The sequence below is a fragment of the Erpetoichthys calabaricus genome, chromosome 17 (genome assembly GCF_900747795.2).
Source record: "Erpetoichthys calabaricus chromosome 17, fErpCal1.3, whole genome shotgun sequence".
NCBI classification, from domain to species: domain Eukaryota; kingdom Metazoa; phylum Chordata; class Cladistia; order Polypteriformes; family Polypteridae; genus Erpetoichthys; species Erpetoichthys calabaricus.
This window is the reverse complement of record NC_041410.2, coordinates 17,477,078-17,501,188: the sequence shown is the minus strand read 5'-3', so window position 1 is coordinate 17,501,188 and position 24,111 is coordinate 17,477,078. Positions and strand designations below refer to the sequence as shown.

General features: G+C 41.6%; 1 protein-coding gene across 5 annotated transcripts in view; it reads right to left on the bottom strand.

Annotated features, from left to right (window-relative positions):
* Window positions 1-24,111, bottom strand: part of LOC114645223 (protein unc-13 homolog C-like) — a 742,812-nt gene that overhangs the window by 163,961 nt on the left and 554,740 nt on the right. For all 5 annotated transcript variants that reach the window (XM_051920476.1, XM_051920477.1, XM_051920473.1 and 2 more), the window contains one exon: window positions 19,973-20,058. In XM_051920476.1, coding sequence (XP_051776436.1) covers window positions 19,973-20,058 — 86 coding nt within the window. The remainder of the gene's footprint in view (window positions 1-19,972; window positions 20,059-24,111) is intronic.

Below are 24,111 nucleotides of genomic sequence, written 5' to 3'. Positions count from 1 at the left end.
TTTCAAATTTTTGTACTACCATTATCTCTAACCTGCTCTGCATGTGTACCGCGCCAACATTTTTGAATTCTTTACGACGTTCTACTTTGTCATCTACTCTTTGTTCTTTATTTCTGGCCCCGGGTGGGATTAAATCTCTTTCTTGCAGGATGTATAAGTGTGTCTCTGAGAAAATCACATCTCATCTCCTTCCAAGACTTTTGCTGCTGTCATCACAGACGCAGTCCCGAGTGGTCAGCCCATATCAACTGAAATTGAAAGTTGCCACTGGGTGAGAGAAGGGAATCAGAAGACTGTGATGGCTACCTACATCTATAATATCAGAGAATGTAAAAGAACATAAAGAAGGAAATCGAAATGTACCCGCACTCAGCTAGCAGCACCGTGATCATCGCTGTCTGTTGCACCTCATCATAGAAGCAGATCGTCCAAAAATGGAAAGAGAATATATAGGGCAAGTAAGATGGAAAGGACTCAGAACTGGCCTGTCTGCATAAACATGGAATGTTCGATCACTTTTAAATAAGTCGGGTGAACTTTTACATGTTATGGTGAGTCTCTGTAAGATCAGGTACTATGGCATTGGTTTATTGTGGAGAACCAGCTTAAAGTTCTTATTTCAGATGCTATTCTAATAATGGGCAGCTTTTACTGAATACAATCAGATAGAGTGGGAAAGGCAAGAGTGGGACTGGAAATGAGTGAATGAGGAATGGCAAAAAGCAAACGCACTACAGTTAAAACTAAAAATGTGTCATGCAGCCATTGAAATACTAATGGAGTTTGTCAACAGTACTGACTAGGGAGATAAGTTACATGGACCTGATTAATGCTTAGGAGACACAAAAGATTTACTCTGTGCTGTCTAATGAATGAATCAGTCTGACCCAAGAATGCTGCAGGGGGACATCAGAATGAACAAACGTCAATGAGCAAGAGGACACAACAAGCTGGGCTTGATCTACTCGAAAGTCAGAGCCATTAAATGTAAACCTGCAGTGCCACAGTGCACATCTGACCATGTCTGACTCCCACTGACAACATTTACATTTAGATAGATAGATAGATAGATAGATAGATAGATAGATAGATAGATAGATAGATAGATAGATAGATAGATAGATAGATAGATAGATAGATAGATAGATATGAAAGGAGCTATATAATAGATAGATAGATAGATAGATAGATAGATAGATAGATAGATAGATAGATAGATAGATAGATAGATAGATAGATAGATAGATAGATAGATAGATAGATAGATAGATAGATCTTTATTTGTCTCCAGGGTAAATTTGGCTTTTTACCGAAGCTCTGTAAATAAATGAAAACATAATATATACATAAATATATCAAAGGCAATACATAGCTGTGAGCTTCTTAGATAGCCAAAATTTCCCATCATGTAATGCATTGAAGTGCTTCTTGCCCAAAATTCATGCCAATGGAAGTGAAGGTCTGTGAGATCCACAAAGGGAAAAAATGAGTCACGTATCTTTGATTTCTGTATGTCTAATCATCTTCCTCTGATGATGACACCTGGTAGGTTGTCGAAAACTTAGGAATAGAAAATTATTTTAAGATACGTGACTCATTTTCTTCCTTTGTTGGTCGCTAGCTACAAATACGCAGACTGTACCACAGAGTTTGCTTCCATATACTGTATACAGTACTGTGTAAAAATTTTAGGCAGGTGTGGAAAAAATGATGTGAACAAAGAATGCTTTCAGAAATTTAAATAATGATTTTTTATTGTTATCAATTTACAAAATGCAAAGGCATTTTTCCTCGCGAAGGCTGAGAGAAAGAGCATTCCACAGAAGGATGTGAGGAAGCCTACATCCACAGAAGATCTGTGGTTAGTTCTCCAAGATGTTTGGAACAACCTACCAGCCGAGTTCCTTCAAAAACTGTGTGCAAGTGTACCTAGAAGAATTGATGCTGTTTTGAAGGCAAAGGGTGGTCACACCAAATATTGATTTGATTTAGATTTCTCTTTTGTTCATTCATTGCATTTTGTTGAATGATGAAAATAAATGATTAACACTTCCATTTTTGAAAGCATTCTTTGTTTACAGCATTTTTTCACACCTGCCTAAAGCTTTTGCACAGTACTGAATATATACACTAGGGGGCTTTGCTCACCAACCCCTTCCCCCAAACCCCCCCCCCCCCCCCCCAGCTCTACGTGTCGTTGTGAGGAGGGGGGCTTAACGCACCCCAAGGAGATGCGGTCGCTCCTCTGAAACCCCCTCTTAAATGGTGATACAATGGGAAACAAATACATTTTTTTTTACCTCCTCTTTGCTCTATCAGCTGTTGCTGCCATGCTGCGTGATCTGCATCTCGCATGTCTCAAACGTTTAAAAGCCTGTACAGCAGCTGTCCTTTTGTCTCACTGCCTTGTCTCACTTCTCCCCCAGATATCCTCAAACACTATTTGATCTCTTTTTGCTGTTCCGTTATTTCACCGGGTAATATTTTCTGTTTGTTTGCGATTATGTGATCTTTACTATCATTTTTTTGAGACTTTCGAATTATTCTGCTTCTATTATCTGTAACCTGGTGCTTCATGCCAACATTTTTGAATTCTTTACGACGTTCTAATTTATAACATTTTTAAGAGCCGAGAGCACAGGAAGTACAGTATGTCTGCCAAAAGCATTCCAACAACTGAGGGATCAGATGAGCATGGTCTTATCTGAAAATGGTTGTAAGTAGGGTGTGAGTTAGCAAAAATCACCATCTCCCGGGACTTGCTTCCAAAGGTTGTAAGTATGACGTGACTTGACCGTCTCGCGGGACATGAAAGTGTCTCTCTGCCTCTCTTCAAAAGATCACGTCTCGTTGCAGGAAAAAAAGTCTTGTCTCATCCCAAGATTTTTTTTATAAAGCTCACACACACAAACACCATGGTCTGGATACACACCAGAATGACTGAAGCAAAGCAAACCCATCAGAGTGAGGCATTATAAAGATTTCCCCAGGGGACAAATAAAGTTTTATTATCTATCTAACTAAAAACACCTGATAAGTGTAGTTGCTATGCAAGAAAAGCAAGAGGCGTGGCCAAAGATAGACAGCATGAGGATGGTGTGGTTATGGGTAATGACCTATTAGGGGCGTGGCCAGAGATGGACAGCAGGAAGAAGGTGTGGTTATGAGTAATGACCTATTAGGGGCGTGGCCAGAGATGGACAGCAGGAAGAAGGTGTGGTTATGGGTAACAACTCATTAGGGGTGCAGCCAGAGATGGACAGCAAGAGGAAGGTGTGCTTATGGGTAATGACTTATTAGGGTTGTGGCCAGCAGCGTAACCAAATGGCTGCTTGATACCCGGCTCCACAATGCAAAGCTTCTTGTAACTTTATGCTTCTAATTGTTTAAAAATCTTTTGTTGAAAATTAAAGGTTCAAGGACATTAGGTAAAAATGCTGGAGGTTCTCTTTGGACCAGAAGACCAAAGCTCATGGATGATTCACTGTGTACCAAACTGCATGCGGCTGATGTGAATGAACATGTTGAGCCCAGAGGCTTCATGACACATTCATTTGCAGATCTAGACAAATATAAGGTGATGTGTGGCACAGAGGGGAAGGAGTATAATGTCTTGCTTTATCAGAAATAAGCCGATCCATCTATAACAAGTTAATAAATGAGAGGCCATGTGTTTATTTTTTGACCTTTATTTGGGAACTGGCTGCATCATTTTGGCAGATAGACACTGACCAGGAGTTCTGGTTTCAGACGAGCTAAACAGTTTTCATCGTCTTCCTTCTGATCTTGGATCACTCTGGAGATGATACACCAATTTCATAAAAAAAGCCTTTCAGCACCGATGGGAAATCTGATAGACAGGCAGACAGGGTGGACTTGTTGATTTGCAAGCCCCAGACACGATTTCATTTTACGCCTTTCAGCTCCACTAGATTAAGACTGCTTTGTCATGGCTGGCTATCTTTTACAATGGCGGTTTATGTACGCCTGTCTCGTGGCAGTAAAGGAAAGTATAAGGTGAGGGTGAAGCAGAGAAATATCAAGGGTACCTAGACAGGTGACAAGCCTTTATTTTAATGTTTTATTATCAGCCTGTGACTTTGAACTGGATTAAGTAGACTTGAGAAGGGGTGGATGGGGGGTTTGTTATCACCCTAAGCATCACATTTAGTTGATTTTTAATAGTGTATGTAGTATGTAGTCAATGGGTTGTTAATAATAATAATAATAATAAGTTTTATATATGTAGCGCATTTTATACACTCATGGACACTTTACAATTCAATAAACACATTAACAAGACAGTAGAAATTACATAAAAGAAAACGAATAAGACTCATTGAAGAGATGTGTTTTTAACAGGAGTTTGAAATGAATAATTGATTTTTCCTCGCAAAGGCTGAGAGGAAGAGCATTCCAGATTTTAGGGGCCATCACACTGAAAGCTCTGCCCCCCATAGTTACTAACCTATATTTAGGTACAGTGAGCAAGTTAGCATCCGATGATCTTAATTCACGGGCAGGAGTGTAAGGAAGCAGCAGCTCCGACAGATAATGAGGGGCTAAACCATGAAGGGCTTTACAGGTGAGAAGAATCATTTTATATTGGATTCTTGAAGAAACTGGTAACCAATGCAAATCACAGAGGACAGGAGTGATGTGAGCAGATTTTTTAGGGCGTATAAGTAAACGAGCAGCAGAATTCTGAACATACTGTAATCTATTGATATATTTAGTCGGGAGGCCATAAAACAAAGCATTGCAATAATCCTGACGGGTAGTGATGATGAAAGCATGAATGAGTATCCTTCACACGGAGGAAAGAATGCAGATGAGCAATGTTACAGAGACTGAAAAATAGTCATCTGTACTATTGAGCTAATGTGTGGTTGAAAAGTAAGAAGCTGATCAAAGATGACACCCAAATTACGGACTAATGCTGAGGGTTCAACCAGGATCCCATCGACATCAATTTTTAGCCCACGAAGGGTAGAGGGGACAGATTTGGTACCTGTAAGAGCTATTTTCCTAGTTCTATAAGATTCATGAATATTTTACTAGATGACAATGCATAATCTATGGGCGCAGTGGTAGTGCTGCTGCTTTGCAGTAAGGAGACTGTAGAAGATTGTGGGCTCGCTTGCCGGTTCCTCCCTGTGTGGATAGTGCTTTGAGTACTGAGAAAAGCGCTATATAAATGTAATGAATTATTATTATTATTATTATTATTATTAATGAATTATTAACCCCCGTAAGTGGAATTGTATTGGTATATTCTTGCTATTTCTAACAGCTTTGAGTAAACATTATTCTTCAGTTAGTTAGTGACAGCCTTGCCATGAGTAAGGTGTGGACGGCATAAGGTTTTAAACCGTGCCTGGGCACATGCCTATGTGCCAACCGGCCTACGGGCCTTTTGAGTGTGTGAAGTAAATATGTAAGAAAACTGCACATAATTTATGTGCTGTGCCATACATTTAAAGCGTACAGAAGAAGAAGAAGCTAAGAATCTTTAAGTATATAAGAATTTAAGAATCTTTAAGTAGAGAAGAAGAAGTAAAGAACCTTTAAGTACAGGAAGAACTAAAGTTTCTCAAGAAAAGCTAAGTTTAGAGAAGATACATTTTTCCTTTTTTTTGCCTTTTATTCTACGTGTGTAACTATTTTTTCTTTTACTCTTGTGTGGATTATTTGCTTTTAACTTTCATTAAATATTTTTAAAACAAACTTTTGCACTTTGAGATTTCTTTCGGCACGCGTTTTACCCGTGCTTAACCACACCTTATATTTCGGCAGCTACAGTACCAATTAATAAGATTTCTGTTTTATCAGGATTGAGTTGTAAAAAATTAGTCATCCAATGATTGATTTCCTGAATTCACTCAGTCAGTGCAACAGGTGAACATGTTGTAGCTGCATCAACACTTACATAAAGTTGTGTCTCACCGGCATAGCAGTGGAAGCTTAAACCATACCAACGAATAATCTCACCTAATGGGAGCATAGAGATGTTAGAGGATTGGACTGAGAACTGACCCTTGAGGGATACCTTGTGTGAGAGACGCAGTGGCAGATTTGTGTTCCCTAATGAAGACTTAATACTGGTGATCACTGAGGTATGATGTGAACCAAATAAGAGCAGCTAGAACCCTAACCCAATAGCTGAAAGTCGGGACAGTGAAATGTTATGGTTTACGCTTAGTCATTGACTACCTTAAGTAAAGCTGTTTCAGTGCTATGTAGGACCTCTGAATCCAGATTGAAAAGGCTCAAGCAGGTTATGCAAGTTTAGATATTCATTGTGTTGAGCAGCAACAACGTTTTCTAAGATCTTAGCCATAAGTGGAAGATTAAAAAAGTTAAAAAAGACTCACGACTAACTTGTTTCTTACTCTAGTGCATGTATACTTTTATATGTTTGTTGTGACAGATAGAGGCACTGTCGACCCCTTGAACCCTCAGATCAGACGTCAGACACCAGATAAAAGTCCAAATATTTAATTTATTATTATAAATAAGTGCACAAAGCACCCTCCACTCCACTATTCTCATACAATACACAATAAACAATAACCAATTCTCCACTCCCAGACGCTTAACCACCCTGCCTCCCAGCTCAGCTTGTCGTCTGGGATTACCCATGGTCCATTTATATTCCCTGACCCGGAAGTGTGTTCAATCCCTCAGTCCATGTGATTCCTTATCACTTCCAGGTCAGATAAAAATCCTCTTCTTCATCCCGGAAGTACGTCGTTTCTTTTGTCCATGTGACCAGGACGCACTTTCCAGGTTATAGGACACGTAGTATTCCCTGAGCCTCCCTACAGCATCCCCTGGTAGTCCCCATGGTATCCAGCAGGGCTGGTTATAAAAACCATAAGGTCCATGAGTCCCTGTTGGAATTCAGGGAACCCCATGCTGGCGGGAGAGCTCCATCTGACGGCCTCGGGGTATTGGCTGGGATGATTGGCCGGCCATATATCACATTGTATAAAATTAACATCTTGTACAAAGCACAATAGTTAGTGATGTTGTAAAATGTGAAATGTTATGTAACTCACCGTCTTACAAATTATGGGTTAATTATGGGCTGTATTCAAAACAGACATAGGAACTGATATCTGGTTGGCACCTTGGATGTCTCCCTGCTGCAGGGAGCAGGTTAGTCAATGAAGCATATGAAGTCTGCATAGATTCATTCACTGCTCTCCAATTCTCCGTCTAAAATAATTTTACAAAAGACTATGAAGTGAGTCAATAAGATGAAGTGGAGGCCTCAATCCATCCTGCAGGTATCTGTGCACATGATATTTCAAGTTTGCTCCCCGCCAAGGACGATCAGATCTCGGTGCTTATGCTTCAGCTATCATACGTTGCACTCAGCAGGGGTTTCCAGTCATGACTGTCAAGTTACGGCAAACTGGCATTCGGCACCTAATTTGTTAAGACAGGCAGACAAGTGCCCACATGAAAAATCTAATCGGGTCAACGCAAGATGAAATGCCTGCTACTGGTAATCACAGTACTTTGATGTCTCTTCTTTGTGTTCTTCCTTCAGGTCTTGTTAATCCTGGGACTCACAGTTTCAATGATGTTATACTGCATAGACCCCCTTTGTAAACCTGCACATGCATGTGAGCACATAATGGCACAAACTGTTGGAACCGATACCCTATCAAATACTTAATTTGTATTTGGCACTGAAAATGTCATCCATTCCAAAATTGATGTTAAACAATGCTGAACCGTGTATTGTGTCACCAGGTTGTCCTCTAGCTGGCCATGTTATGCCAGTGAATAACAACTCAGTCCTGGTAGGATTAATAATGTGTTGCTGGTTTCCTTCATGGCACACAAGAACATTTTTCTTGTACCCTAACCCTGTTCAACGTGCCTAATCCAGTTCTGGGTCAAGCAAAGTGGCAAGGCAGGAGCCAACCCTTGACGTGGTGCCAGTTCATTGTACACAGGAAAAACATGCAGACTTGAGCCCAGAATGCCAGTAGGGCTGGGTATCAAATTGGGCGGACTATCACAACTGACGTCCTGAGTCGATTCAACTCTAATCCACAATGCCCCGCTTCGATTCAATATCGCTCTTATCTTGACTGAATTAGTGTGCACGGATATACTTGAAGTGGTGGCTTTTTAAGAAATCACTTAACCATGCATAGAGAAGTTTAATATAAATGTGACAAATTTCAGTGTAAAACTTTATTTGAAGGGTGTCTACAAAGTGACTTCATAACATATGCATAAGCATGGAATTACATTTAAGAAGAAATACTTGATTGGTAATGAAGTGTCACACACACGTGCGCTTCAGAGACAGTTTATGGGCACAAAAACCTGCATGTTCCTACCAGACCAAGTGTTGGCACTGCCCTCTAACTCTTTCTCTTCTTTCCCTGCAGATCAGCCTAAAGCCTCTTCCGGTCCTCAAGATCTCACCTCCCTCTGATGTCATTTCTGGTTCCCAGAATTCCAACCCATTACATCACTTCCGGTCCACCAGCTATATATGGCACTCATGTTCCGTTTTTCCTCAGTTCTGTTTTGAGCTCACGTTTGTAAAGACATACTAAAGCTGACCTTTTTTCAAGTATACGGGGTAGATCCCCAAACCTTTCACTTTGTTTTGTGTCTTCTTTGACAACAGTTAACATCAGTATTTAGAAAATGTGGAACAAAATATCACTGCTCTTTTTAAAAGAACAAAACAAAAAACTTTTTCACAGCAATACGCTCATTCAAAATTTAGCATAATTAACTAACATAGGTATTGCCACATCAGAGTCCACACATATTATGGGTGGGGGGGGGGGGGGGGTGGTGCTTCTTAATTTAATAGAATGCAATAGCATCTACTTTATAAAACATCTCTATCATCTTGCAAATAATAGTATAACATAATCAAATATTGTTTATTAAATAATAAATGTTATTCAATAAACTATTTGTGTGTTATGAATCTCCATGTAGTCACCCTTCAACTAAACTATTAGCCAAATGTAGTCCCCTACTCAAATTAGTCAAAATTAAAGATACAGCAGGAAGACTACTATAATTCAACAAGTTACACAGATCTCCAGTTCTTCACGTGTGGCAGTCATGTTAATCAGTCTCAAAAATGTGTCCTTACGGTCCCTCAGACAAAAACGAGGATCTAGAGCTGATGCTTGTTGATGGCAACATTGAATGAATAAGACATAAAAGAGAAAGAACCGGCCATTGTGACTGATGGAGCTACTTCACACCGGCTACTTTGAGCACACTCTCACTTTTGTATTGCAGGTTGCTCTAAAAAATTGCCTGCTTGCTTTGCTGGGTGGGGCGAATTTGCAAACTTTTTCCACAGTAGTAGTATAGCTATCCATGTGCTTAAATAAAAAAAAGTGACGTTTATTGGACTTGTCAACACACAAACTTGGGAATGATGCGGTCACACAATGGAACAGCACATAAGAAATGTTAGAAAGGTCTTCATATAGGCAGCAAGGTTACTCCCAGTGTGACTGGCATGCTGAGCGCATGTCTACAACACATCCGGCAACAGGTGCTCAGTCGTTTTTATTGTGTGATTGTCACGTAGGAATCTGCTGGCCTGGATGTTTAGCTACAAGTTAATGGCTACTCTCTTCACTGGCCTGAGAGACATGGTGATGCTTTGCTTAAGATCTTCCTAAAGCCTCAGTACAATAACTTCACTCATTTGCTTTCTGCTTGGTATAGCATACCAGAGTTAAAAAACCTGCATCATTTGTTGAAAGCCTTCATTTTCAACAAAAGTGTAGGGTCTCTTATCTTTACAGATGGAAACTGATATAGATTCTGATCATTTTTAGGTACGAGGCAAATTAAATGGAAGCTTGGAGCTAACCGCCATCTCCAGTTTACATTGAATGTTGACTGAGATTGCGTTTATGGGTGACGTCGGGGTAAATAATTTCTCAAATTACATATTACTTTGCTTTTATCCAGTTGTTCTTTATCGATGTACCATTTGAATCTGTAGTAAGACCACACATCTGATTTAAGTGTTGAAGACGCTGATTTCAGTTGAAGATGACGCACCATTTTATACGAGATAGTAAAATACTTTTTCTGTAGAAAGTCTGAACAGGCACATTAGTTCATCTAATGGATCGAATGCCAAAACCGAAAATAAGCAAAAATCTACATATAGTAATTGAACAGGAAAGAGATTCACAAGATCGATCTTGAGATTTTAAGAATCGATTTTAAAAAGTTTAAATGAAAAATAGCGATTAATCGGAAAATCTATGTTTTTACTCAGACCTAATAATAAATACAAAATACACTTCTCAAATCTACCTGCAGCCTGTAAGAAGGGCCATGGCCTGAGTGCAGACACTTTGTAAACTGGCTCAGAACCTTTGATATGTCACCACTGTCCTGCAGCATCATGTTGATAGAACATTACGAACAATCTAGATGAGAACAGGCCGAACAGACCCACCAGCTTGCCAGGCCTATCCCACTAAACCCTACCAAACCATCAAGATGAGTTTTGTAGGTCCCTAAAGCTCGACTGTCTACCACACTACTTGGTCACTTATTCCATATGTCTGTGGTTTTCTGTGTGATGAAAAACGTCCTGATGTTTGTGTGAAATTTACACTTAACAAATTTCCAACTGTGTCCCCATGTTCTTCATCTTCTTGATCCACTGTACTGATTCCTTTCATAATTTTAAACACTTCAGTCAGGTCACCTCTTAATCTTCTTTTGCTTAAGCTGTATAGGCTCAGCTCTTTAACCTTTCCTCATAATTCAACCCCTGTAGCCCTGGAATCAGACACGTTGCTCTTCTCTGGACATTTTCTAGTGCTGCTATGTCCTTTTTGTAGACTGGAGACCAAACCTGCACACAGGACTCCAGATGAGGCCTCACCAGTGTGTTATAATGCTTGAGCAGAACCTCTTTGCACTTGATAGGTTCCACCTCTCTCTTCTGTCACACATAAGACTCCTTTTCCAGTTTCTCAATACATTTTATCATTCATTTGCACACCTAGTAGAAGACTGGTACTCACAGAGGAGTTAGATGGTGGAAAGTAAGCAGAAGATAGAGTGAACTAATGGGGGCAAAACGCATAGCTGAAAAGACTAGCAAGAGTCAGAAAATCAAAAGAAAGTATCAAAAATGATTGGCAATACCAAAACTCAAAACCCAAACTTTGTTATGACTTCAAAGTCTCAAAACACAAGTCCCAAAACTACTCAGAAATGCCCAATAGAGGGGGAAATACCATCAAACCCTGGCTAGATACAAGGGCAAAACATAAACTCTTTATAAAATACAAGATGTTTTCTCACAATAATACTCTTCAACAAGAGTGAAGTTCCACAGAGCACAAAAAGCAAAATTGCCTAAAACAATAAGACAGTCCAATGCAAACACAGTCTCAATACCAGAATCCAAAGAGTGGTCAAAAGACACAGCAACAAAGTCAAGAATCAAATAAATCACAAGCAGCACAGAAGAAACACAATAACTCTCCAAAAACTGCCAGGGAACCACCAGGAACTGTGGGAAACTCTTACCTTAATGGGGCTGAGGGCAGTTACTGGTGGTAATGGACAGGTGGTCCTGCCTCTTGGAGAAACCACCCAACAAGGCACATAACACAAAACAAAGCAGAAAATTAACAAGATTAACACGTCTTTATGTTAATGACAAAAAAATGAACAAAAAGGACATAAAACAAAAGGGGGCGAACTTCAATCAGGGGAGGAACCTTGGCTGAAATATTTAAAAAAAAAAAGGAAAAGTCAGCCGAAATTAAAATGACAAAGTCCTCCAACTAATTTGTTTTGAATGGCCTCTAATAAAATCTAGTGAAAAAATTGTTTTAGAATTGAGTGCAAATATGCGGATGTTAAGTGTAGTGCTCAGTCATCTCCGATAGGGGTGTGTTAGGATTTACACTAAGAATAAGAAGGGGGAAAAAGGTGAAATAAATCTGATGCAAATAAGAAGACTATTAATATGTATTCATTTAAATAAAGATTATTCCAAACTCCAAAAGAAAGAATGATCAAAATCCAAAAAATGCTAAATACCCCCCAAAATAATACCAGGGGGTAAATTCCGATAAAAAAGGATTATGCAAATATAGTCAAAAAGAAAAACAAAAAATAAAAGGGAAACTAAGGATCAACAAATTAAACCTAAAATCCAACATTCAAAGTAAAAAAAAGGACAAAGAATAAAAGTATATATATTGTGGAAGACCCGCCCGGACACAGACAGACAACTGAGACAGCCCTGTCCCAAAACACACATTAATTTTGTCCCTTCCTCCTGCACAACACACAGTGCACAAACCCCAATAAAATGAGTTCAGTCCTTTTACTTCTCTTCTTCCTTTTCTTCTTCTGCCGCCTCCACTCCTCTCCTGCATGCTCTATCCTCTGCCTCCCGGCTCCCCGAATGCAGTAAGGCAACCCCTTTTATGGCACACCCGGATGTGCTCCAGGTGCTCCTGATGAACTTCCTGTAGCTCTTCCTGATGTGGAGGAAGTGCTGCATGGCCACCCGGAAGCACTCCAGGTACATTTGGTTCCTCTTTCGGCAGCACTTACTGGTGTGGTGGAAATACTGTCATGCAGGGCTCTGGGGGGCTGCCCTCTTGCGCTCCAGGGAAGATATTTCCCCTCTCCTGGTCCTTCCCTTCTCCAGGCGTCCTGGTGGGGCATGGTCCCCGGTTGTCTGCCACTATATATATATATATATATATATATATATATATATATATATATATATATATATATATATATATATATATACTCTGAGGAGTGGCCGGCATCCTTACCCAGCAGGGATATCCTCAACATGGAAGGACTTGGGGAGACATACATTGGGGATTTTCTCATGGGGCAACCCCCTCGGATTGTGGCAGCATCACGGTTTCCCACAGGGCATCATGGGAACTGGAGTTCTTGAACTCAGCCCTGTTCGGTTCTGTGGGTGCTGCCAGTCAGTGCTGCAGGGACTAGGGAGCCCTACTTTGTCATCTCTCACCTCACCCGGACATGCTTCTGAGCAGAACACGGGAAGTGCTTCCAGATGTAGCATAAAAGAAGCCAGCTGCCTTAACTTCATAAGCCAGAATTGGGAGGATGGAGGACAAACTTTGCAGGGAGGAGCAGAGGAGGCAGAGACAAAAAAGGAAGAAGGCAGAGAGCTACAGAGAGCAGACAGAGTATTGCTGTGTGCTGCTTGTAACTGTGCTGTGGGAAACGCTTCCTGAGGAACAGTTTCCCTGAAATAAATACTCTTGTTCCTTTTATACTTGTGTCAGAGTTTTTGTGTGGGGTGTTTGGGGAGCTGGAGCACACCCTGATGGCCACAAAATAAATAATGATTTTGATTTAAAATCACCGTCAGGACATTTAATAACCTCCAGTGAAGTAGGCATTAAGCTGCAAAATGTTTTTCTTCAAGCATTAAACATCAATGAAAACCAGACATCTGACATGTATTTCCCTGACTCATTGAGTGGCAATCTACCTTTCCCACCACGGAGGCCAGCGCAAATGTAATGACAGAAATGCAGAGATTTTTGAGAAAATTCTCCAGAAATATCCACAGGAGTTTTGACGACTTAAAGATTCCAGCAAGTGCACTTATGTTTGTCAAACATTCACTTTTTCTTAAACCCAAGAGACTTCTGCATTCCAGCAACACGGATGGATTTCATTTCTAGATGACACAAATCCACCGTTTGCCATGTTTTGAAATCGACATTTAAAAGTCTTAAACTTGAAACATTTTCAGCTGACAACACTCGCCAATTTAAGAACAGCGGCAGATTTGACCTTATTTTGTCCGTATTGACCTACCTTGGTGAGTCTGGCCTTTCCACAATGAAGCTGACCAAGAGCAGCCAGCATAACTCCCTCATTAATGAGCATCTCATGCAGCACCCTGACCTCTCAGACGTCACATTCAGCAAGCGATGGGCTTTAAAGGCCACGTCGCTTACTAGACTGCTGCTTAGGCAGGTATAGATAGATAGAATGTACCTGGGGGAAATCGGGCTTTTTATAGAAACTCGATAGATAGATAGATAGATAGATAGATAGATAGATAGATAGATAGATAGATAGATAGATAGATAGATAGATAGATAGATAGATAGATAGATAGATAATAGGAAAAACACTATATGATAGATAGATAGATAGATAGATAGATAGATAGATAGATAGATAGATAGATAGATAGATAGATAGATAGATAGATAGATAGATAGATAGATAGATAGATAGATAGATAGATAGATAGATGGGAACAAGATTCGATAACTGCAGTCGTTAAATTTGACATGCTCTGCAAAAAGAAATGCCGACTCCTGCAGTATGATACCAGGATGAGCCAGAAGCAGTTTTCCTGAGCGCCTGATGTGATCATCATACTTAAAAACCTCTTCATCATCAAGCAAGAACAGCAAAAATGAAGGAAGAATATAGAAAGAGGTAGTTAGTTAGAAATGCTAGAAAGATGAGAAGGCTTCCACTTCTACTATGGTACAGTTCTTTCTCCATACTGCACTTGTCCTTTACTGATGTATGTGTTGCACCTTTGTCCAGGAGAATGTTATTTCGGTTGCTGGTATCAACATCGGAGTCCGACAAGTGAGAGTCCGATTCAGTGATAACATGCAAAACATCATCCACGGAGTATTTTGCTTTGCACAATCACTTCGATCTCTTGCCAGATGTCGATGCCATTTTTGCCATCGTTTGCTCCTCGCTTACTCATGCAAATGCAGCGAATCTCGGCTAAACCAACAAAGCTAACGTTCCTTCTTGCAATCAGAATGGAACAAAAACAGAATGGCGAGGTTTGTCACCGTTTACAGTTGATTACCACCGTCAGCCCCCCATCCTGTTGGCGAAAGTCGACATGCACCCTGAAAGAGTTAAAATTAGTGCTGGGCAGCGATTAAAAATTTTAATCGTGATAAATCGCAGACAATCACATTGTTATGTGCAAAATTTAATAATGAACTCAAAAGTAGTGCATTGCGTGTATTTGGTTTGCAGACACTTTAAACAAATCAGGTGCTTTTTAACAGCAGTATTTCATTTACATAGTAGCAGTTAAAATATTTCTTGTAAATCTCAACTTAAACATTAATGTAATCAAATCTCTAAATATAAAAGCCAAATACCACTGACTCACTCATCATGAAATCTCTCAAACCATGAGGAATTTTGGAACTTGAAATTTGAGAATGTAGTTTACCCTTAGCCCATAGGTGCTCGCTAAGAAACGGTTTTAAACGGTTTTAAAAATTTTGTGGTCCAAGTGCGTTTTGTCTGTCTGCTTTTCACGAGAGAATTACTTATCAGATTTAGATCGGGTTGTTTTCTATAGTTTGCTTGAACTTTCCGGTTGATTTTGCGACTTCTCTCATCGCACTAAGCACCAGAGTTCTCTTGCGGTACCGATGTATTTATGCAAATCCAAGGGAGTGCAGGGGTGCGGGGCCTTTCTCATTCACTCGCCAGCCTCCGTTCGAGTCGCTCCACCTCTCGCCATGTGTTGGAGCCTCCACTTAGCTAGTGATACCTGTTTGTTCAACAGACATTATCATCTATAGACTGTTAAGGAGTAACGTTTCACGTTTTTGAGAGACAGAGATCAGAGCTCTGTGTTTTTTACAGGGTAGCTGCTCATTGCCAGAGATATCACGGCCATGTGCTTTTCTCCGCACGCAGTGAACGCTCTCCCGTCAGAGCTGAACACGGTCAGATACAGTTCCAGTGTCTATTGATTTTTAAAGTTTGTACTGTTTCATTACTATGTGGGCGCAGCCACGTGGTGCAGCTAGTCAAATATAAAACCAAAGCTATTTGCCACTGCCAGGGCATTAACGTTTTCTCTAGTTTGTTATAGAAAATCAAGTTACCCTCTGAGTCCAGAGCCACGATCACAACATTATAGCAGGCACCTTTCGTGCAACAGCAAGTTAACATTTCTAATTCTGTTTTCTTTTTTATTTGAACAGATACCAGCAGAAACATTTTCTTTTATCCAGGAGCAGCAGAAACAATAGATGTCTTTTGAGGGCTAATATTTTTTCCAAAAAATATTTCTTTCTGAAAATCGCTCAAAGCAATGGTTTCACACAGAAATCAACACAAAACGTCTGTTGCTGCCTGTTGTGCCTGCTGTCGGTGCCTGTTGGCAGTTTGCAGACACAGCGGGTGCGCGGGGGGCGACTTGACAGTCCAGCAGGAATGCATGGTGGGCTGGCTGCCTGGTTTGTACCTCCTGTCGTCGTAAGTGTCTGTCCTCCCAGGCGAACGTTGCCATCGGTGCATCAGCTACACGAATGAGTTCAGCACCACGATCAGCTGATGCCGGTACCTCGCTTTCGTTTTCAATCTCCATCTCCAGATCACTAACATCAAAATTGGAGTCCGACAAATCAGAATCTGATTCAGCGATAAAACGAGAAAAAGTCATCCACAGATTATTTGGCTTTGAGCCTTCACTTTGGTATTCACTACTCACGCACGCGCAGGGAAGCGAGGTCCAATCAACAAAGTTAACTTTCCTTCAAGCAAAAGCGTATCGAAAAGCACCGTAACGGGAAGATCACTGATCTCCATCGATCGCTAGTGGGGTTGAGGCTTTCAAAATAATAATAAGAATAACGAAAACTTCGTTAACTCGCGATAAAATAATTGTCAGCGTTAATTAATTAATGTGTTAACGCGATAATAACGAGTTAACTTGCCCAGCCAATGTTAAAATAAAAAAAAAAATGCTTTTTTTCTGTACTTTTAAGTTATAAAAGTTATAATTTTCCCAGCCATTAGTGCTCGAGTAGGACAGATTTTTCCCGCTGAGCAAAATAAAATGGTGAGATTCTAACGCAGAGTCGGTTGTCATGACGTGTTCGTTAACTGAGGTGTTCCCCTTGGTATTGAGCCTTTAATTGCTCTGTAATCCCTTTTAATAACGTGTGTATTAATCATACAATAAAACCTCTAAACAGAAAGCAGCTCAAACCATTCATCTTAATATAAAATGGTAATGAGAGAAGAGGGCCTACTCCTGCTGTAATGGATCACAAATCAGTATGCCGGTCCACTGCAGGCCGCTTTTAGTCACTTAAATCTCTCATTTGGAATTTGAGCAGTTAAAGCGACAATGTGCTCCCACCACCGATCACTTACTTTTTTACTACCATTTTAAATAAAATTGTAAGTACCATAAATATACAACGTATTGCTCCAACTGTTTAAAATACTGTCAAAAGCTGCCTCTATGTAAAATGACTTATTTAACACACTCAAACGATCTAAAGAAGGGGTAAACGTTGTGGCACCCGGACGGGGCTCATGCCCAGGAAGACAGGAGGAGGGTTCATTCCTCCTCCAGACCGCGAGGGGGCGTCCACCCTGGTTGTGTTGGGGGCCACGGGTACAGGGCTTGGAAGCCCAACCCTGTAGGGGCCCATGGCCACTGCCAGGGGGTGTCCCCATGCCTGATGGACCCTGGAAGAAGAGAGGGAACACCCAGAGTGCATCCGGGGAGACAGCCGGCACTTCTGCCACACTGGGGTGTGTCGGGTGGAAGATTGCCGGTGCACACCTGGAACACATCCGGGTATGAATAAAAGGGGCCGCCTCCCTTCATTCGAGGCTGGAGTCGGGTGGAAGAGGACGAGGTCTTGGAAGGAGAGACAGGAGGTGGCCTGAAGAGTGAGGCATCGTGCTTTGGCCTGGACTTTGGGGAAGTCTGTGGGTTGTGTGGCACAATTGTAAATAGTAATAGTTGTAAATAAACGTGTGTTGGGTGACATGAACGTGTCTGCCTGTCTGTGTCCGGGCTGTTCCCCACAACGTCTAACCTGAAATTTCATGTCTCACCCATCACGATGTCTCCTGCTTACTGCTACAGATGGCGACTAATCATCCAACATTCATCTGAGCTCAGTTTACTTTCATTTCTAAAGCCAGTGTCACATTATGTGACTTCTAGTCGTTGGGTACGTCAGCCTTTCTGATTGCAGTTGCTAATATTTTTCACCAAAATAAGTTAATTTACATGACTGAATACCACTGGGGATGCCAAATTTAACACCTTTGTGCTGACCTTCCAGCAATGTTGTGCTTGCCCCCTTTTTTGGAAAGCCAATAGCATGCTGCCTGACTCAATCAACGCATTATGAGGGGTAAACAGGTGCAGTGGAGTTCAGCCGTAATCTTGGCCCTTTTCTTGTTTTCTTATTTCCATTCTGTTGTGATACAGAAAACATGAGACATCAGACAGAGAAGCTTATCTTATGTTTCCAAGGTTCAAAACATCCACACTCCTTATTCCTCGTCGCTGCATTCTATGAATTGAACTTCCTGATGAGCATTCATTGGCTGTCATCTCTCACACCCACAGAGCCCACCCCTACAACTACAGACAACACCAACATTTAGTCGGAGAAAGTCGCAGACTAGTTGGAGTGAGTAGCTAGGTGTGTCACGTTAAGTGACTGGCTTCACGGGAGTGCACTGCCAACTGCCGAGGTCCCACAAAGATTATCTAAATGAAGGCTAAAACAATCAATCAATCAGTCTATCTATCTATCTATCTATCTGTTATTTAGTGTGTTTCACGTCTGTCTGTCTGTCTGTCATATAAGAAAGTGAACAAACAGAAGAATGCTGGCCAGCAGTAACTAGAAGAAGAGAGGGGAGAAAGACTTTGAGAGACCAAGAAGAACAACCACCACTACCCAACCCTGACTTGACAGTCTTCAGGTAAAGCTGACTGAAGTAGAGTACAGAGATACTCTTAATGAAAACCTGCTCTAGAGCACTCTGGTCCTCAGGCTGGTCCCAATGTTCACCTTCCAAAGGGGCAAGGACCCAAAGCACAAAGCAAAGACAACACACAGGAGTGGCTTTGGGACAATGCTGGAGGAAGCCCACCAACTGAACATCTCTGGAGAGACCTGAAAACAGCTGCCTGCCCACTGATGGTGTCCACTCAACCTGACAGAATTTGAGGGGATCTGCAGAGAAGAACAGCAGAAAATACCCAAATCCAGGTGTGTGTGTGTGTCAGACCTAAGAAGACGCCAGGCTGGAATGGCCACCAAAGGGGTTTCAACAAAAAAATCGAGTAAAGGGTCTGAATACTTGTGTCTATGGGAGATTTCATTTTTTTTATTTGTAATAAATCTGTAAACAGATTTAGACAGATAGATGTAAAAGGCACTATATGATTGATAGATAGATAGATAGATAGATAGATAGATAGATAGATAGATAGATAGATAGATAGATAGATAGATAGATAGATGTGAAAGGCACTATACAATAATAGATAGATAGATAGATAGATAGATAGATAGATAGATAGATAGATAGATAGATAGATAGATAGATAGATAGATAGATAGATAGATAGATAGATAGATAGATAGATAGATAGATAGATAGATAGATAGATAGATAGATAGATATCAAAGACTTTCTGAATCGGCTCAACCTTATACATCCATTAATCCCAGTCACTCCTTTCATATCCTTTTACAATTAGTCTTACGCAAAGATGTGGGAGTTTTTATTCAGCACCATTATTATTAATTTGTAGGAAAAGCACTTCATCTTGATACAGCTAAGTTGTTTCACTCACTCACAGTGCAAGCTAATCAATAAGGGAAATAAACACTTTACATCGCTGAAGACAGACCACCGCAGTCACACATGCTAACCAATCGTACTCTGCAACACTGCAGCGGCCACTTTGATAAATCATCTAATTACTGGCCCACCCAGCAAAACCTTAGGAGCTCCCACCGGCCGCACTGCAGGCCCGATGAGACCTGCATTCAATGGTGTTGGCCACCATCCTTCAAAAAGAAAATATTTATCGTCTTTGTTGACTTTTTTTCGAAAGCGGTTATTTTCGATTAAAGGGACTTACCTTCCAGGGAATACTTCATATCTTGGGAAAATAGACTCCACATAATGTCAGCACTAACTTTTCCCATGTTAAGCTCTTGAGGAAACCTGCAATTCAGAAATGAGCTGTTGTCACTACAAAGTGAGTATAACAGGGCAGCATCATAAGCAGTGCAGACACATCGATGCATACATTCAAATTACAATGATCAGCGGTGCTTTGTGCATCTCATTTCTCCATCTGGAACTGCTCAGCACAAACACATCAGGGGGAGGACGGCGGGTAATCCATCATGAGGCAGCCTTAACCACAGTAAATGGTAACTCAGCTCAACTTTTATTGTCAATCATTGACATACATAGTATATGGTTGAGCATTTTATTCCTTACAGTCCCCAGTGAAAGGGCAAAAAACATACATTTGACATACACCATAACATTACCAAAGCCAGAGCAACAATCTATATATATATAATTCACAAAGTCGACGCCAGAAGGGGAAGACACCCATGAAAGCACGCACACGAAAACAAGACACCCATGAAAGCACGCAGGAAGAGGTGTGGATTCACTAAGCTGCCGACAAGTAGGAAAGAGCCTCGCCCACCAACTCTATGACCATTGGATACGACGACAACTCGCAGAGCCATGCCCACTAACTGGGACGCGACACCAAGGGAAACATGCCGTCATTTCTGTTTGTCTGTGCCACAGTACACTTGAAGCTATGAGCCACGTTGACTTTTCATTAGTCAACCTCAGTGGAACCTTGGTTCACACAGAGGCAGCGCCAGAGAGAGACAGAGGCACACACAGGCAGCGCGATAGAGAGAGCCGCGCACACACAGGCAGCACCAGAGAGACAGAGGGGCGCGCGCGCACACACACACACACACACACACAGAGGCAACACCAGAGAGAGAGAGACAGAGGCACACACAGGCAGCGCAAGAGAAAGCCGCTCAATCCTTTAAAATTGAAGTTAAAACACAATGAAGGAAGCAGTCTTTAAAAACCAATAAGCCCTGTGCCTCTTTTTCATTAGCGTCTCACCTGCTTCAGGCCCTGCAACAGTCGAGACGCTCTCTCTGCAGCTGACCTTCTCTGTGCCTGACTCCACTACTGTCAGTCACCTGATTAAAAATGGCCTTTTGAAGGGGAGCTATGGACCTGCTATACCACAGGAACACATTGCCTTCGAACCTGCTCTCGCTCACTGTAACGTACGGGCTTGCTCTCTCTCTCTCCTCACTCGCTCACACACTACACAGGGGAGAAATGCCCGAAGCAGAGAGACAGAGGGGGTGGGGGCTCGCGTGCTGCTGAGAGACAGAGGGGGAGGGGGCTCGCCTGCTGCTGAGAGAGAGGGGGGGGGGCTCCTGTGCTGCTGAGAGAGAGAGAGGGGGGGGGGTGCTGGGGAGGCTTGCGTGCTGCTGAGAGAGAGAGAGAGAGAGAGAGAGGGTATGGCTGGGGAGGCTCGCGTGCTGCTGAGAGAGAGAGCCTGCGCATGCACTGCACATGCCATGCAGCTGAGCAGGGAGCCTGGGTGTTTATGTCAGTGTTATTCAATGTTTTTACTATTACGCTGTGCATTCTATGGTGTAATAATTAACTATATTTGTGCTTAAAAATCTTTAAAAAAAATATATTTACATACAGTTCGTATGGTCTGGAATGGATTAATTATATTTACATGCAATCCTATGGGGGATATTGCTTCGGTTCACGACCAAATCGGTTTACGACCAGAGGTTTGGAACGAATTATGGTTGTGAACCGAGGTTCCACTGTATATTGAGTCTAGAAAACATGATCAGCAAGTCTTTGATAGGCTGCAACAAAATGATGAAAGAACGGGCACATTTTTTTCTCACAAGCTGGGTGGGTATTAGTTAATTAGTTACTCGAAGGATTTCAAGATTTAATATGCACAAGCGGTAACACTGCAAAAGCAACCCAAACCAGAAAAGACTGCTGGCAAAAAGTGGCTGACAAATTAAACGTGTGTGCATTGTACTTACTGAAAGCGGCGTTACGGATTTTGCAAATGATCATTTTTTCCCTCTGCTTAAAAAACATTAAAAAAGCGGCGTGATTATGCGGCGTATACTACGCCGCGGGTTGGTATGCAGCGTGTAAAACAGTTTGTTCCGGATAATTTTCCTTTTACTTTAACACGAAGACAATTTCCTGTTAGATTTGCCTCTGCGATGACAATTGATAAGGCACAGGGCCAAACTTTCAAAAAGATGTGCATGTATCTGCCAAAACCAGTTTTCAGTCACGGACAGTTGTATGTTGCTCTCTCCAGAGTTCCATCTTTTCATTCACTTACTGGTATGCCTGCAGGAACACGTGCAGCTAGCGAGAGAGAGCGAACGACACACACACGCATACAGGCGCGGGAGAGAGACAGCGCTGGACGCATAAGAATAATAATACTTCATTACATTGATATACCGGTGTTTTCAGTATTCAAAGCGCTATCCACACAGGGAGAAACCGGGAAGCAAACCCAAAATCTTCCACAGTCTCCTTACTGCAAAACAGCAGCACTACCATTGCGCTACAAGGCACTTAAAGAATGCACCGGCCTCGATTTTGTTTTCACTTCTGTTTACAGCGATCGGATCGTAGCGTGCATTGTTGCAATGTTACTTTTCTTGGTGGCTTATTACATTACGGATGTTTCACATGTTAATTTTTTTCCCTGTGCTTAAAAGACATTAAAAAAGTGTTTCTCAACTGTGACACCGGAACAACTCAGTACGCAAGCTATATTAAGCGTCAACAACGAAGACTCGCTGCACCTTAATGAACAAGTGCTGAAACTTATCCCTACCGACGAAATAACTTTCACCAGCGTGGCCTCCATCGTCACAGACGATCCCGCTTTCAGTCACGGACAATTGTATGTTGCTCTCTCCAGAGGTCCATCTTTTCATTCACTCACAGTGGTATCCACAAACCCACCCCATTTGGACAACTGTGTCGTTCAGCAAGTGTTCACCCATCAATACATAATTATGCGGCGTATGTTACGCCGCGGGTTGGCTAGTACAATAAAAAAAGACAAAAGACTCAGGAGTATAAAGCTTGAACAATGCTCAATATCCATATTAAAGTGCAAAGTGGTGGTACATAATTGGAGGAATGTTATAGGGATATAGAACTGGAGTTCAGAAATCTTGGGGAAAGAAGCTGTTCTGTGACCTGGCTATGCCTGTCCTAACGCTGTGGTATCTTCTACCTGACAGCAGGAGGTCAGACATAGTGGAGCACATGATATTCTTTATCTGGACTTTCAGAAAGCGTTGGATAAAGTGCCACATGAGAGGCTGGGCATCAAACTAAAAGAAGTGGCGGTTCAGGGTGTGGTGTGTAGGTGGGTGCGGAATTGGCTCAGACACAGAAGCAGAGGGTGATGGTGTGAGGAACCTTCTCAGAATTGGCTGACGTTATGAGTGGTGTCCAGTAGGGGTGTCAGTGCTGGAACCACTGCTATTTTTAATATACTGTATATAAATGATTTAGATAGGAATATGAGTAACAAGCTCGTTAGGTTTGCAGATGATGCCAAGATAGGTGGACTGGCAGATAATTTGGAATTTGTTAAATTATTACAGAAGTACTTGGACAGCAGACAGGCTTGGGCAGATTTGTGGCAGATGAAATTTAATGTCAATAAATGATAAAGTATTACACATAGGAAGTAAAAATGTGAGGTTTGAATACACAATGGGCGGTTGGAAAATCGAGAGTCCACCTTATGAGAAGGATATAAGAGTCGTAGTGGACAGGAGGTGGCAGAGTTAATGATGTTAAGATTTGCATTGGGTGTGATGTGGATGGACTGGATTAGGAACGAGGACATTAGAGGGTCAGCTTAAGTTGGATGGTTGGGAGACAAAGTCAGAGAGGCGAGATTGCGTTGGTTTGGACATGTGCAGAGGAGAGATGATGAGAATATTGGGAGAAGGGTGCTAAGGAGTGGTGGCTCTGTGGCTAGGGATCTGCACTGGCAATCGGAAGGTTGCTGGTTTGAATCCTGTAAATGCCAATAGGGACTCTGCTCTGTTAGGCCCTTGAGCAAGGCCCTTAACCTGCAATTGCTGAGCGCTTTGAGTAGTGAAAGTAGTGAAAAGTGCTATATAAATGCAA